Source organism: Myxocyprinus asiaticus, chromosome 43, assembly GCF_019703515.2.
Source record: "Myxocyprinus asiaticus isolate MX2 ecotype Aquarium Trade chromosome 43, UBuf_Myxa_2, whole genome shotgun sequence".
NCBI lineage: Eukaryota > Metazoa > Chordata > Actinopteri > Cypriniformes > Catostomidae > Myxocyprinus > Myxocyprinus asiaticus.
The window spans coordinates 6022854-6040695 of record NC_059386.1 but is presented as its reverse complement, the minus strand read 5'-3'; the positions used below and the strand labels follow the sequence as shown (position 1 = coordinate 6040695).

At 35.7% G+C, this 17842-nt stretch overlaps 1 protein-coding gene across 1 annotated transcript in view; it reads left to right on the top strand.

Annotated features, from left to right (window-relative positions):
- LOC127433393 (phospholipid phosphatase-related protein type 1) overlaps positions 1 to 17842 on the top strand; it is a 95781-nt gene that overhangs the window by 63537 nt on the left and 14402 nt on the right. Inside the window, exons 3-4 of the mRNA XM_051685259.1 lie at positions 3771 to 3959; positions 13321 to 13453. Of these exons, the coding sequence (XP_051541219.1) occupies positions 3771 to 3959; positions 13321 to 13453 (322 nt within the window). The remainder of the gene's footprint in view (positions 1 to 3770; positions 3960 to 13320; positions 13454 to 17842) is intronic.

Sequence of the window (17842 nt, the reverse complement as noted above, 5' to 3'; positions counted from 1 at the left end):
TCCACTCCAGCATTTGTTCCACTCCAGCGTTTATAATTAAAGGATTTAAAGATTCAACTCCTGCATCTCCTCTCTTCCTCTTCCACTCTTAGACACCAACGTTACAAGAAGTATAAAAGGTATATTAACCCTTTAAGTTCTGAAGGTGTTTTTAAAGATTTCCCGTTTCAGTGGCATACCCAAAATTAAAGGCTTATAACTTGACCAAAAAACAAACAAAACCAAAATCAAGAGAGTCAAGTGTTTGGTATCATTGTAAAGAAAACCTTTCCATTTTTTTTATGATATAGATTATGATAGATTCTGAGACTCTCAGCCTTAGGAACTGCTGAAAAATCACAAGCAAAATTGAGACATAATTGTACTTTTTTTTATTATTATTATTTTTTTATTTGACATTAAATATCTCTGTGTAAAAATAAGGTGGCTCTGAAAAACTGCTTTTGTTTTGTTCCCAATCATGTCAACTGTCAAATTTTGTGTTGATATGTCAAAGCAATCAAAAGTTTATAGCATTACAAAAAATTATTTATCATAGTGTCCAAAAATATCTCCATGTGTCCAGAAGCCTCCCCAAACAAATAAAACATAATAATTGTACATAAAAACTAATTACGCATGCAAACACAACAATGACTAAAGGTTTGCATAGCAAACAGTAATGAGACTTCACAGAATGAGTTTCATTCTGTGCCTTTTGAGTCATCATTGAGTCTATGTCATTTAATTGGTGCCATCTACTGGTGGCCGTATTTAACATTGTGCTTTGTGTGGATTATCTAATGATCTATGCATCTGATTACCTTGTGTGTGGGCTCGTTTGAAAGGTAATCACCTCTTCTAAGTAACGGTATGTTTTCGTGAAGTTATGAGCGAAAACGGGCATATAAGCAACACCAACATAATTGTCAAAGACATATACTTAGCTATTACTCGCTATATTTTTGTCAGTGAGTAAAATAAATGGGCTGGTTGTATTCTACTCTTTGAGGGCTTTCCAACAACATATGACACATTGCTATTTGATCAGTTTGATGTTTTTACTGACTGCAGTAAGATGTACAGTGCAAAATTTCTATTTAATTTATAAAAACGGAACACTTCTGATTTGTCTGCAAATTTCAAAGCACCTGTTAAGTTTTGGTCATAATGCATTGTAAAGTAAAGCTTCAAAGCTTTCAAACGAACACTGTAGTGATTAATATATTGAAGACGGCGGGCCCATCCAAGCTTGAAGGGTTAATATTCTTTTCAATACTGGTTCAGAACAAACTTTCATTTTTGTATCTTAATTCTTAAGACCCTATATGGTTAAATCCCAGCTATATGGGGCTCTTAATGTGGCTCCATCTGTAAACTGTTTAATTGTACCCATTTTCAATGGTTAAAAACCATGGTCTGAAATACAATTTATGTTGAAAGTGTTTATTAAAAAAAATAAAATTAAAAATATTAACTAAATCAAACATTTCATTGGGGGAAGTTTCTAAAAATGTGGTTATCTTGACATGAAATAACACCATGGTATTCTTTGCAGTACCTTGGTGTACCCTGTAGATACCATGAATATAAATGTGGTAATCATTCAGTACCATGGTATATTTTAAACCATTTTGAAACCATCTGATACCTGATACTGTGCTATGAATTATGAAATGCTCTGCAGTACTTTTTTGTAAGGTGCCCTTTCCAGTAAACTGAATAAACCTTTTGTTCAATATATAGTTTGAGGCTGCTTTCTTGAATGAACATACTGGAAAGAAAAGTGCTGTCAGTGTATAGTGACTCTAATTGGGTTAGACATATTCTCCCTTCAGCTCTATATACCGTCCTTTATATTACAGTTTAAGTCAAGCATGAGGAATGCTGATGTGTAGCCTCATGAAATACTAGTGAGCTGCTGACTCAGAACATTGCTGCTGGGGTTAGACTGTGTTGATACAGAGTGTGAGAAGTGGAAGTTAAAGCGGACATTCAACCTGCTTTGATATTCTCTGTTCTGTTCTGTTAAGACAACTGGTGTGTATAGTTTGAGGGTGCTGTGTGGTGTAGTGGTTAAAGGAGTAGTTCACCCAAAAATTATAATTCTCTCATAATTTACTCACCCTTATGCTGACTCGTGTGACTGACTTTCTTCCATGGAACACAAACAAAGATATTTTGATGGTGATATGAGGTGAATATATCTATACAATGCAAGGCAATGGGGACCAACACTTCAAGCTCCAAAAGCAGGTAACACTTTATAATAAGTACACGGTTATACAGTATTTGTAAAGCATTAGTTTATAGTTAATTGATCATTTGTAAAGTAGCATTCCTACATTATTAATACATTAATAAGCTATGTAAAAACACCACATTATGACTAGGTGCGCTGTGTATTAGAATACAGAAAGCAAAACGCTCATTTAATGTGAAGCGCACAGCATATTCCAGACTATTTATTTAATTAAATTGCAGCCTATTATGGTGTAATAATCGAGCGTCCATGTAGTGAACTTCTTATCCGGAAGTGATAAACGGACACAGTGATCCATCAAAATAAATGCTTGATTTAAATAGTGTGAAACTGAAGAATTTACGACTGAAATATATTACTAAACTGCATAGTAAAAATGCAATATTCATTTTAATAATAATAATAACAATAATAATAATAATAATATTATTATTATTATTATTTCAGGAATATTGATGTTTAAGCAAATAATAATTTTAACACACCGGACCGTTACATTTCACATACAGAGATAGACATATCACACATTACGTAAACAAAGAAAACATAAAACCATATTTAAGGAAAAAAAGACTAAGACTTAACTATGTAGTGTTTTGTTTTTTGTTTTTTGCAAAAAAAGGTTTAGCACATAAAAATGATTACCGATATAGCTGATGGAATCATAAATTATCGATAACATTTCACAAGTGACAACATAATATTTTTTCGTTTACCTTTAGCACATAAATCCTTTGTCGATATGTCAGATTTTGTCAAAAACTAGTTTGGAATTTACATCACATCTATCCTCACAACGAACAGGACTATATATATATATATATATATATATTTAAAAAATGTAAGTTATGTATTTCATATTTTATCAGACTTCAAAAGTAACCCGGGCACAGGACAGAACCATCAGTGACAACGAACATTTGCCATTACACGGTTGTTAAATTAAAGTGAAACTAGAGCGCTTTGCATTCACTATTAATTTAAATGTTTATACCTCGTATATATTTTCCATGATCATTTTATGTTAGATAATGGTTATCTAACACAGGGGTGCTCATTACGCGATCACGATCGACAGGTCCATCTCAGGAAAGCTCTACCTAATTGGATAGCGTTAAGTTTGGGGGTAGGGTTGGGTTATAGTTTCTCCGACCAATCAGGTATCGCTTTTCTTTTGAATATGATTGACTCCTCCCCTGCCATCCTACGTTTCAGAAATTATTAGTTTTGGTATCGAGAGTCGTCATATTGCCTACAGTGCATGGTAGATCTTACTTTAATGGCATTATGATATAGATCTCATGCCATAGAAGTGTGCGCACTGCACCCTTGATCTAACACATCCAATAGTTCTCGCAACAAAGACCATGGGATATGTGCCTCTAATGCATAAAAAAAAATAAAATAAATAAAAAAAATAAAAAGCCATGGACCATAAAAAAGGACTGTATTCATGAAAAGTTTTATATGTACAAAAATCATGAATAAACCAAACTAAAGTTCATTTCTTTCTCCCATTCTCCTGCAGTTGGTCATCATGGCTGGGACAGTGCTTCTGGCGTACTACTTTGAATGCACGGACACATTTGGGATCCATATCCAGGGCTTCTTCTGTAACGACGCTGACCTTATGAAGCCCTACCCTGGAGCGGAAGAGAGTAGCTTCATCCCTCCACTCATCCTGTACTGTGTGGTGGCAGCTGCACCCACAGCCATCGTGAGTAGAGTCAAATATATCTGTGCCCTCTTAAAAATGCTTAATAGAGGAATCTGACAGACTAACTTTAGCAGTTTTTTTGACTAAAATGAAGTCAGAGCCATGGTGCAGTGATTAGTGCACATGTTCCTGACACATTGAGCCATGGTGCTCATGTAGATGATGCAGGTTCAAGTCTAAGGTCTGTTTTCAGAAAAAGAATGCTAGCTTACTGCATAATATATACTCTACACTGCATACTTTTTCTTAGAAATACAATATGAAACAGTACACAGTAATGAATAAAACAATTTTGGCTAATATTTCTTATTTTAGTTATTTCAAATAGCTGTACAGGCTACCACGACGCAATATAAAACAACAGATGTTGGCTAAGTACATCGGATAAGAATGACAAACAAAATTATATAATATCCTACATTTATTTCAATTTCAGTTGAACAGCGCCCTTGCACTCTTTTTCGCTCTCATCTCCTAGTGACACACACACACACACACACACACACACACACACACACACACACACACACTTATGCTGACATACTCATACGCGTGCACGCACACACACGCACACACACACACACAGACTCGAGTCATGACCAACAAACAGAGCCTTGGTGTAAACTGTCAATACAACAGTTTCTATATAATCCAAAACAACTTTAATATCTGTGGAAAGCACAACTGCACTCCGCCTCCCCCTCTCCCTCTCACACACACGGACACACACACATACATAGATACACATACACGCAAGCCGGGCACAGAGCCCTGATGTCAACTGACCCTGCGACTTATTAAAACAGTTGTGTAGCAACCGGAAAGCTATATACAAGAATGGCAACACTGAGAAGTTTACTTAACGTTACATCTTGCCGATTTAAAGCGATGTTTCTGCTGACGAGAGCCCAAACAGAGGTAATTCAACACACAATCTCTGTTTTCTTTCTCTCGCTTTTGCTCATGCTCACACATAAACAAACGCACTACGTTGTTACTCCAGTAAGTGCTCCAGTAAAGCAGTGCAAGCAGCGCAATCCTCCATTGATAGTTCTAAAGTGACTTCTTCGAACTAGCAAAATAGGCCTGGGCTGTATCAAATCAATACGCTGAATCCGTGGTGGAAGAATGTAGTTCCACTCAAGCATTTTACAGACGAAAACCAGAAAATGTCTTATGAACGGTCATTTTTTATTTTATTTTTTTAATGGCCTTTTGGCTTTTTAATGGGATAGGGAAAGTAGAGAAGTGACAGGAAATGAGAGGGAGAAGAGTGGGAATGGGATCAGGAAAGGACCTAACGAGCCAGGACTCGAACTCTGGTAACCCGCGATGCATTAGCACCACGTGTCATGAGTGCAGCCCGCTAGGCTATGGCTCTGATGATATGAACGATGTCTTAATGTGTGGTAACCATGGTATAAGCAGAGTGATTATCTTCTGTCTTCAGTTATTCCTTACTTAACTTTAAATATTGAGTAAGCTAACTCATTCACTTAGATAGCACTTAACTTTATATTGAACTCTGGCTGAACTTGATGTAATCATGGACAGTGGTTCCAAGTGTTTGAAATTAGATTTCTTAAATTAAAATTACTGTGTAATCTCAGCTTAATTGCGTCAAGTAGAGGAAACCTAATTGAATTGAGTAAACCCTAAATTAGACATGTTGAATTAACTTAAAATGTATCTCGTTTCGTAATAAACTAGCCAGTAGGGCGAATGCTAGCATGTTGAATGCATGCTAACGGGAAACACTATGCTTTGACTAGCAAAGCAATTGCTCTAAGAGTAAAGCAATATACACATTCTTAACTTGTATAGTACCTTTCCTCAGCCCAGGCTCAAGATCCACTATTCCACATAATGATAACCCCCAAATCTCCAACATAACAGAAAGTCTTCTAAATCTCAACACAACAAAACATGAAACACTAGCAACTATCCCCATTTACATTCATCTTGCACAAAGACACATTATGTAACACTTAATTTTAACATTTACCCTCCGTGTCAGGTGCCATGCAAAGCATGCTGGGAATTAGAAATCCCCTGCCCAATTTTAGTTAAACAAAACATATTAATGTTGTCCCAACACATAGATTAAGTCAAGCTTGAAAGCATTAAAACAACACAGTTATTTTATGTTCACTTGATTACATGTATTTTTTGAGTAATATGAACAAGGGAAGATTCAGTAAAACTGACAATAGTGAAAGTTCTTTTTTTTTTTCTTTTTTTTTTTGATTGCACAACACATGTAATGCAATTTTTGTATACATATTTAATTGAAAAAAAAAAAAAAAAAAGGAACAGGAACAGGAAATGCCCAATAGCCTACATCAAGTTCAATTGGACAATTTTTTAAAGAGACAAGTTCTTTACATCATCAAAAATGCCCCTGCCGCCATGATGGATGGAGACACCGGTAAACTAAGCTCTGCATTTCTCTGGTACCAACAATATAAATAAAGAAATTCGAAACATTGTGACCGCAAAAATCATAAGTGTACACTGATCAGCCACAACATTGAAACCACTGACAGGTGAAGTGAATAACATTTATTGTCTCGTTACAATGGCACCTATCAAGGGGTGGAATATATTAGGCAGCAAGTGAACAGTCAGTTCTTGAGTTTCATGTGTTGGAAGCAGGAAAAATGGGCAAACATAAGGATCTGAGCAACTGTGATAAGGGCCAAATTGCAATGGCTAGATGACTGGGTCAGAGCATCTCCAAAATGGCAGGTCTTGTGGAGTGTTCCCAGTATGCAGTGGTTAGTACCTACCAAAAGTGGTCCAAGGAAGGACAACCGGTGAACCAGCAACGGCCAAGGCTCATTGATGCATGTGGGGAGCGAAGGATAGCCCGTCTGGTCCGATCCCACAGAAGAGCTACTGTAGCACAGATTGCTGAAAATCTTAATGTTGGCCATGATAGAAAGGTGTCAGAACACACAGTGCATCGCAGCTTGCTGCGTATAGGGCTGTGTAGCCTCAGACCGGTTTAGAGTGCCCATGCTGACCTCTGTCCACTGCCAAAAGTGCCTATAATGGGCACGTGAGCATCAGAACTGGACCATGGAGCAATGGAAGAAGGTGGCCAGGTCTGATGAATCACGTTTTCTTTTAGATTGCGTGGGCGTCCGGATGCGTATGCGTCATTTACCTGGGGAAGAGATGGCAGCAGGATGCACTATGGGAAGAAGGCAGGCCGGCGGAGGCAGTGTGATGCTCTGGGCAATGTTCTGCTGGGAAACCTTGGGTCCTGGCATTCATGTGGATGTTACTTTGACACGTTCCACCTACCTAAAGATTGTTGCAGACCATGTACACCCCTTCATGGCAACGGTATTCCCTGATGGCAGTGGCCTCTTTCAGCAGGATAATGCGCCCTGCTACACTGCACACATTGTTCAGGAATGGTTTGAGGAACATGACAAAGAGTTCAAGGTGTTGGCTTGGCCTCCAAATTCCCCAGATCTCAATCCGATTGAGCATCTGTGGGATGTGCTGGTCCAACAAGTCCGATCCATGGAGGCCCCACCTCGCAACTTACAGGACTTGAAGAATCTGTTGCTAATGTCTTGGTGCCAGATACCTATCAAGCTATTTTATCAAACTACACAATGATCACTCTAAGACATTATAGATATTACAGTTTCATTTTCTGTTAATGCATGATTTTCTGTAAAGCTGCTTTGAAACGATGTGTGTTGTGAAAAGCACTATACAAATAAAAATGACTTGACTTGACTTGACTAGATACCACAGGACACCTTCAGAGGTCTTGTGGAGTCCAAGCCCAGAGCTGTTCTGGTGGCACGAGGGGGACCTACACGATATTAGGCAGGTGGTTTTAATGTTGTGGCTGATCGGTGCATATAGAAACGTTGGGTAATATTTCACAAAGATGTTATGAGAATATAAATATGAAGATAAACTTAACTGGTGGATCGGATCCTTCCAACTTGTATGAAAAACGCATCTGGTTCTGATATTATCCACATACCGTGATATCCTCAATACTTCATGCACACTGTTAATGCTTACACGAGTCAGGAAAAATAAGTCTCTAAAACCAGGTATTATTTTGTCTGTGGATGGTTTCATTGTAAACATGATGTAAACTGTTTTATTATGGATTAAGTAATCAGAGACTGTTTTTTTATTTTATTTTATTTTATAATTAATTTTTTTATTTAAATATTTGAAATGAAATTGAGAGACTATACATTTTGTGGATTTCAGAATACTAAAAATGTAAAAAAAAAAAAAAAAAAGAGCAGTGCTGTTAAACAATTTTATTTCACTATATATTAGTGTCATAGATTTTACACTATCTGCTATATGACATAATATAATATTTTAAGAAAATAATAAAAATATATATATATATAGACAAAAACATCTAAATAAAAAACAACATATGATCACATCACTGCACAGGTGAGCTAAATCCATTCCACTGTCACACAATGTTAGTTCAAGGCAACAATTTAAACACAAATAGCAAATATGACTAAATGTTTTAAAAGGAAGTTTACTCACTAACAAATTAGAATTATATTTCTGATGGTTTAAAAATCCATGAAAATTGCTTAAGGTCAGTTCTGCAGTGCAGCCACCACACAGTGCACCATGCCAGAAAATATATTAAAATGACCACAAAGATGTATTGTGACCGAGAAGAAGCATTTTGTTGTTTTAATAATGAAGCCACTTTATTATTAACCATTTAATTGCCATCTTATAAGCATTACATGCTTGCAAAGCGAAGAAAATGGGTTTGTTAGCCAGAGGCAACACTGTTCAATAGAGGGTTAAAGTAGAAAGATGTGAACTGTGTGTTACAATTAGTGGTTTCCAGTGAGATTTCAACACATTATGAGTGTTGGACATGAACACAAGAGGGCACTGCGACATCAACATTTACAACAAATACTAGGAGACATTTCAAATGGCTGCTACAGAATATATTCTTGTTCAAGGATGACTATTCCTTTCCAAGTAATTTTCTTATGCTTTCTGTGGGGAATTAAATTTAATCACTCAAGAGACTAGATTTAATTTTCCATAGAAATAAATTGTTACGGTTTCATTCTGTAACATGACCCGTGTTTTTTTTTTTTTTTTTTTTTTTTTTTTATGGCTACATGGACCATAAAGTATCATCCACTAAAATTCAATGACAGTGAAGTTCCTTCTTTTTTCTAAAAGATTATGAATAAAAAGTTGGTCCCTTTTTTACTGCCTTTATCAAAAGTGCTCTGAAGCAGTCAGAGGTTATAAAAGTCACAACTCTTTCAGATTAGATCATATACACCATGAGGATTTTTGATTCTATTATTTTTATATCATGGATATTTAATGAAATAATGAAAGTTGAAAACGTGTACTGATACCTATTTGGGCACTGCAATACGCAATATGGAAAAAAAATATATTAAAATTGAGTAAGATACTTGTATGTTGTACCTGAACTATGTGAAATAGTAGGTGCTGATAATTCACTGTAGCCATACAAACAGAAATGATGTCCATATTTATCTTATAGAAGTTTTATATGGACCAATTGAAATGGATAATATGAACCTTAATATGACAATACATTTTACAAAAAAGCCACATTTTATCCCAAAATCAAATAATAAAAAAAACAATTATATATATATATATATATATATATATATATATATATATATATATATATATATATATATGTATATAATATGATTTTATGACTATATTGCATAAAGAAAATCAAGCCTATTTTTAGGACCAATTTGACATTGTTTTTATGACAATTAAATGCAGTTCATAGTTCACCCAAAAATGAACTGCAGAACAGTTCATTTTTCTGTTCATTCTTCTGCAGAACACAAATAAATTTTCTTATTTGAAAGATAAATGTCTGTTTTTCCATACTAGGGGTCAACCGATAGTGGATTTTGCCGATACGATAACTAAGGTGGTGGAAAAGGCAGATAACCGATTAATCGGACGATAGTATAAAAAACAAATCGCGGTCTTTCCGTACTGTGACGGGTTCAGACACTGAGGCTACAAGAATCCAAAATAAATAAAATCACAGATGCAGTTTATTAGTCAACAAAAAATCCAAATGATAACCAGAAAAAAAATTACGATTTGGTGCATAACATGGGACTTCTATAAACAAGCCTGAAACACACAAGGAGACTCTTCTTTTGCATTGTCGGAGACTTGGCTCCGTTACAATGCTCTATATATTCAATTATTTTACAAATTAAGCCTTTTATAGTCTATATATTAACCAGATGAAGGGTTTTGCATATACACTGATGAGCCAAAACATTATGACCACCTGCCTAATATGCTGTTGATCCTCTGCGTGCTGCCAAAACAGCGCTGACCTGCCGAGGCATGGACTCTACAAGGCCCCTGAAGGCGTCCTGTGGTATCTGGCACCAAGACATTAACAGCAGATCCTTCAAGTCCTGTAAGCTGTGAGGTGGAGCCGCCATGAATCGGACTTGTTGGTCCAGCACATCCCACAGATGCTCAATCGGATTGAGATCTGGGGAATTTGGAGGCCAGGGCAACACCTTGAACTCTTCATTATATTCCTCAAACCATTCCCGAACAATGTGTGTAGTGTGGCAGGGCACATTATCCTGCTGAAAGAGGTCACTGCCATCAGGAATACCATTGCCATGAAGGAGTGTGTGTGTGTGGGCAGGTTTAAGTGGTTTACGAGGACTTTTTTTTAGGTTACAAACTGGTAATTACAAGGGTATTATGCTATAAATGTGGTTTATGAGGACATTTCTAGTGTCCCCATAATTCAAATCGCTTAAAAAAACATACTAAACAATGTTTTTTTTTTTTTTTAAATGCGGAACGTTTTTTGTGAGGGTAAGGTTTAGGGGTAGCGTTAGGGGATAGAATCTATAGTTCGTACAGTATAAAAATCATTATGTCTGTGGAGAGTCCTCATAGGGATAGCTGCACCAACATGTGTGTGTGTGTGTGAAATACTGTATGTGTTATGAAATATGAAATAACTTAGATATAGCTAGAGTGGAGTTTTCATCAGTACCATCTGTACTGTTGTAAAAGGTGAACACTGCGATCCAATTCCATCGTTCCAAGCACAGAAATCAAATTATGTGGTTTCAGCTTTAAACAGGGCTGAAGTGAGTTTTACTCAGGAGATATAAAATACTGCAATACCAGTCTGTGATGGAAGTCTTGAGAGTCTTTAACTTTTCCCTTCCCTATATGGCATAAAATATTCTTATGAGCTATCTTCCACTCTTCTATTTGACGGACAAATGAAATGAAATATAAAACCACATTTACATTTGGTGTCTTCAGAATTGGTCAGTGGCTTGAAAATATCTGACTTTAAAGTAACCTATAAAATGTCTTCTGAGTTTTATATTTCACTATTGCAGTTTATTGCTGATTTGTCCTTCCACTTTTTAGAAATAATAAGCCCTAACTAATCTGTTCGGGCTTGTTGTCTTTCATTACTACAAACCCGAACCAGGCCTGAAAGCCAACGTTGTTTTAATAAATTATTATTTTTTTTTCCCTGTTCTCGTCGGGCTCGAATTTGACAGTTGATGTCTACATAAAATTTACATATACCTTTGAAGTCAACAGCAAATCAATATTGACCCTTTACTTTCCTAAGCTTATTGTTAACATGTGTGATTTATTTTAAGGGAAAAAATTTGTTTTCTTAAAAGAGCTGTTGAAATTAAATTAAATTGAAAGGTTTAACCTGTTATTTTTTTTCTTAATCACAATTAGCGCATTTACCGTTAATACAGCATAAACACTTGTTAGAAGGGTGGAATCTTGAATGAGACATTTTTATCTGCAAGCATTTTTCATATGTAGTTCAAAGCGGCCCTGACACGAATCATGAGGATGAGAGTTTAAGAGATTTAATGCCCATTGCAATGAAAATGCAACCTAAGGGGAAAATAGTTATGTCAATTAGTCAAACTCCCACTTAGACTTTGGGAAACATTTAATGTTACCTGAATTAGTGCTAATTTAGTGCATTTCTATCTTTATACTGTGAAAAGTTTTGTTTTGAAAATGTTAATAAAGCATTATATTGTAACATAGTGTTTTGTTTTCTTTCCTAAGAAGGAAAGAAATGCATTTTGACAGGAAAATGAGGATATTTAGAGTCAAATTTCAGCACTTATAAATTTGCGATTAATCAAGATTAACTACGACAAATTATGCGATTAATCGTGATTGCAAATTTCAATCGACTGACAGCAGCACTTACTCTTTCATGAAAATGAAATAACTTATAAAACAACTTTCCTTTTCAGCTGCTGTTGCCAAGCCTCTTATTTTTCATAGTCTACCTTCCAAACAACTGTCAAATAAACCAATTTTTTACCATCCAATCAATTCCTGATGTAAAAAGTCCCGACTATTTTTTCTTTTGTTGAATATCCTGTTTCACTAAGTAATACGCCACATTACAGAAATAAAGTGGGTTGTGAACATTGTTTTGTGCTGACTTTAAATATTTGTAATATTTGACATTTTATGTCTTAGGATATATCTTTTGTTCAACAAATTAATACTGTGCCAGATTGCAAATATGCATGAATTATGTTTGTTTTTTCACAGTATTAGAATTATTATTACCATTAGTGCATAACTTCTTGTTTAGTTACAGTTGGTGCACTCAAAATAAAACAAGGGCACAGTGAATTGATTATTAGAGGTTCAAGCAATTTCACAGCACGAAAGCACAGACTTTTTTGAAAGCCTGTTTTTGTTTCATAAAGGGGATGTATCATGAACAGTGTTGGGTAAGTTGCTCACAAAAGTCATTAACTACAAATTGCTAATTGCTACTCTAAAATTTTAATCAGATTACTGGCTTTACTGATTAACTTATTGAAAATACTAAATAATTAAAATTTACTTTCTAAAACACTTTTAACAGAAAAGCTTTTGTTTTCCGCTCAAAGAATTCAAAATAATGTCTATCCTCCTTGTTCATTGACTATGTAAAAATGTCTATATGACCATGAACAACATTGTGAATGTCCATTTTCATGTGTGAAGCCAATCAATAGAGGCCTTTTGCATATAGAAGTTTTAAAGGTACAGTGGAAAAACTAAATGACTCAATTGTTTGGTGCAAGAAACCTTGACTAACATAATAAGTTGACTTCAAGGGGGAAAAAAAATAAATGCCTAAGAGCATAATATGATCCCTTAGTAAATGTAAAAAAAAAAAAAAAAAAGAAGTGCTAACAAGTTCAGTTACGCATTTTAATTGCATTTACAAAAGACACATTTGCTTGAATCTAATCATTACTTGTTCTGTGTGTAGATATTTATTGGTGAGATCACCATGTATATCATGAAGTCCACTAGAGAAGCTCTCATCGCCCAGGAGAAAACCATTGTGACGGGGGAATGCTGCTATCTAAACCCTCTTATCCGCAGAATCATCAGGTTTATCGGTGAGTCTTCTGGTTTGATCAGTGTCAGTGTTCTTTGGTCGACAGATATGGATTTTTCTGTCCAAAATCTCATGAGCAGGGTGATAAAATATACCAATGGGTATACACGTTTTTTCCAGCCGGCCCCCCAACAATACACATTTTTGATGTCTCCATTATCTGACAAACCCATTTTAGGTCTTGAAGCACTCTATTTATTAACCGATGAGTTGAATCAGGTGTGTAAGACACATTCAAAATGTGCATTGCATTTCAAATGGCATAAATAACACCTTTGTAGGGCACATAAGAAGGGAGAACAATCACGACTGCTATGCGGTGTTCCAAACGGAAGTGTTTAAAAATAATCACTTCAAAAGGCTCTTCCAAAAGAATGATTCAACTGATGGACATTTTGCTCCCAAGATAAAATATGAAAATAATTATTTATTAGAATAAATAAAACAAATATTTAATATATTAAGCATTTAGAATGTCATCATAAAGTCTACCCATTTTAAAGCATGTTCTGTTTGGTTTGCATTTTAGAAGTGGTTATTATAGAGTAGGGCTGAAACGCATCTACGTTATCGACAACGTCAACAACAGTGTTGGGTGTATTACAATTGCAAAATAATTAGTTACAGTAATCTAGTTAACTTTTAATAAAATAGTAGTGTAATGCATTTCATTTTAATTCTTCTAGTCAGATTACAGTTACTGACTTTCAATTAATTTAATTAAAGTTAAGTACATTATAGGGTTATGCTTATTTCTAATATATTATTAATATAGAATACATTATGGCACCGTAACGAGTCATTGTCAAGGAGAAATATGAGGTGATGAGTGTATGACTTGAACAAGGAAGAAATATACATATTATTATGAATTTGTTGTGCATAGAAGTGTTTTGGGAAGTAGCTTTAAAGTAAAGTAATTAGTAATGTGGTTACTTTTCAATTATTAATTTGTAGTGGATTGCTATTTTTAAGTAACTTACCCAACACTGGTCAACAAGAAAAACATTTCTACAGAAACATTTTCCTTGCCGAATAGTCGTTTTATCTCATAGGACGTAACGTGAGATCATTTTAAACTCTAAATTCTGCAGCTTCAGTTGTGATATGTTGATGGCTTGCGATGCATTACATCAAAATATATATGTGTCTATTAACAGATGTGGCGTATTTGTTTTTTTTTGTTTTTTTAATGAAGCATAAACAGGATATGAAAAATTGTCACACAAGATTATTTTTAGCAGATGCTCCTGATTAAAATGAGCCCGAATACAATGTAATAGGATCCGTATATCTTGAGGTAATCTTCACAGAGCACGTCTTGACATGCTGAGCGGCCGATGGGAAGTCAGTGACTCCTGGGTCCTAATGCCTGCCACATGCAACCTCTGTTAGGCTATAAGTGCGACTTAAACAGATGCAACTTATCTGTTTGTTTGTTTGTTTTCTTTCCTCTAAGTGGGAGTTTGACTAATTGAAAGATCTAGTCTCCTTTTTCTTTGCAGTGGACATTTAATATCTTAAACTCTCATCCTCCACAATATTAATCTGCCAGTAGACTCTGACTATCCACTTTCCTACATCAATCATGAAGCCACATTCAGTTCACGTCCAGTGCCGCTTTGAACTCCACATGAAAAGTGCTTGCAGACAAAAACATCTAATTTTGTGTTTTGGTGATAGTTAAGACTTGACGTGCTTCTCTAGTAATTAAAATGTGCCTTACATAGGCTGAAAAATACCTGATTTCTATCACAAGTTCCATCTGGGCTTGTTTTGTACATCAAATAGCACATCAAAGAGGTGCTTTCTCCATCATTTTATCACTAACACGGATGCACTGTTGTGAGTGTGCATGTTGTGAAGTGTGCATCAGTGTAATGTCTCATGATACATTACAAAGTTTCCGCCCTTCCAACCAGCGTTTATGCTGGTTTATTCTTTATTAGCTGTATGTGTTAAACGTGATTAAAGATTTTTTTTTTTTTTAAAGCCTTAAACTTTTTTAATTAATCACATGCGTTAACGTGTTAATTCTGAAAGCTGTAATATATATATATACACACAGTTGTGGCCAAAAATATTGGCACCCTTGGTAAATGATTTGTTTTATTTATTTATTTTTTTTTATTTTTTTTTATCCTTTTGATCTTTCATTCAAAAATCTCATAATTGCAAAATCTCATAATTAAATATTTTTACCCAAAACACACTTGCCACAATTATTGGCACCCCTAGAAATTCTTATGAGTAAAGTATATCTGAAGTATATTTTTGTTGTATATTTATATTTTTCATTTTTTTAGGACACCTGAGTGACTAGGAACATGAAATTGACTACAAAGAAAGCAATGACTTCTTGTTTCACAGGGGTATAAATATGAGGTAACACACAAGCCAAATTCCTAAATTCATATATTACAATGGGTAAGACCAAAGAATAAAGTCATGATGTGTGACAAAAGGTTGTTGAGCTTCACAAAATGGGAAGTGGCTATAAGAAAATAGCTAAAGCATTTCCACCATCAGGGCAATAATTAAGAAGTTCCAATTACCTGGAGATGTTAAGAATTGGCCTGGAAGAGGACATGTGTCTATATTGACTCCATGCATGGTGAGGATGGTTCGAGTAGCCAAACATTCTCCAAGTATCACAGCTGGACAATTGCAGAAATAAGTTGGATCTTGTGGGCAGAAAGTCGCCAAAACTACAGTCAGACGTCACCTACATCACAACAAGTTTTTTGGGAGGGTTTCACGTAAAAAACCTCTGCGGTCATCCAACAACAAACTCAAGCGTCTTCAGCTTGCCAGACACTACTGGAACTTCAAATGGAACCAGGGTCTATGGCCAGATGAAACAAAAATAGACCTTTTTGGCAGCAAACACCAGAGATGGATTTGATGCACACAGAGAGGTAGCCATATGGAAAAATACCTCATGTCCACAGTTAAATATGGTGGTGGATCTTTAAGGTTGTGTGGCTGTATTTCTGCCATAGGTCCTGGACATCTCTTTTGGATACATGGCCTCTATCAAATACCAACAGATACTAAATCAAAACCTGACTGCCTCTGCCAGAAAGCTTAAAATGGGCCATGGTTGGATCTTCCAGCAGGACAATGATCCAAAGCACACATAAAAATCAACACAAAAATGGTTCACTGACCACAAAATCAAGGTTCTACCATGGCCATCCCAGTCCCCTGACCCCGAACCCCATAGAAAAACTGTGGGGTGAACTGAAGAGGAGAGTCCACCAACATGGACCTCTGAATTTGAAGGATCTTGAAAGATTCTGTATGGAGGAATGCTCTCAGATCCCTTGCCATGTGTTCTCCAACCTCATTAGGTATTATAAGAGAAGACTCAGAGCTGTTATCTTGGCAAAGGGAGATTGCACAAAGTATTGAATAAAAGCGTGGCAATAATTGTGCCACACATATATTTGACAAAAATATTTGTTTATTAATAAAACTTGTGTTGTGTTTGCAATTGTTTAATATCCATTAGACAGATTTTTGTGAATAGTTTTAATGAAAGATCAAAAGGATAAACAATAAAGACATTTTTCACAGCCTTCTATGCTCATATTTAAGAAGGGTGCCAATATTTTTGGCCACAGTATAGGTATATACTGTAAGACGACTGAAACAGTAAAGAAAGTGTGAAGTCTTTACATTCGCCTGTTCCACGAGACAACCTCTTAACAAACAGCGAATCAGACATGCGCATCATTTGGCGAGTGGCGGGTGCTAATTTCATACCCTGGGCTAATACATTTGGCGACATCCCAGCTCCATGGTTTTGTCATTTCCCCATATTGTCAATCATCGTCTGTCAATGAGGGTTGCAGTCGTCATTGGGAAATTTGTCAGATATCATTGATATTCGATTATATCTTTTTGCCTAGCCCTAGTATGTACATTTAGATTGTTTGCATATGAAGTAAATGTGACCTGTTAGTGCCCACGCAAAACTCAACACCATAATTCTAGGGTGCTTTGGGTTGTTGCCAGGGCATTAGTTTGCATTGATAAGGTCTTCTGAGTGGTTTTCATGCAACTTTTAGTGGTTCTTAGTGGTTATTTGTTCATTGCAGTTCATAATACTTAAACTTTGGTATGTAAGGGATTTTGGATAATGCTTCCTTCTGCAAACACCACTATCTACTGAGCTATCAATGAGCTGTCAGGAGTTCCACTAAATTTTGGATTCTGTTGTGGTATAATGACTTACCAGACAGATTTTAAGGTAAAAGTTGGACTCAGTTGAGCTGTGGATGTTTTATTGATTAGAAACACACAACATTACCTCCAAAACACATCAATTTTAAATGTTTGCTACAGACATTATGGCCCACATAATCAGTAAAGCCTAATGATAAAA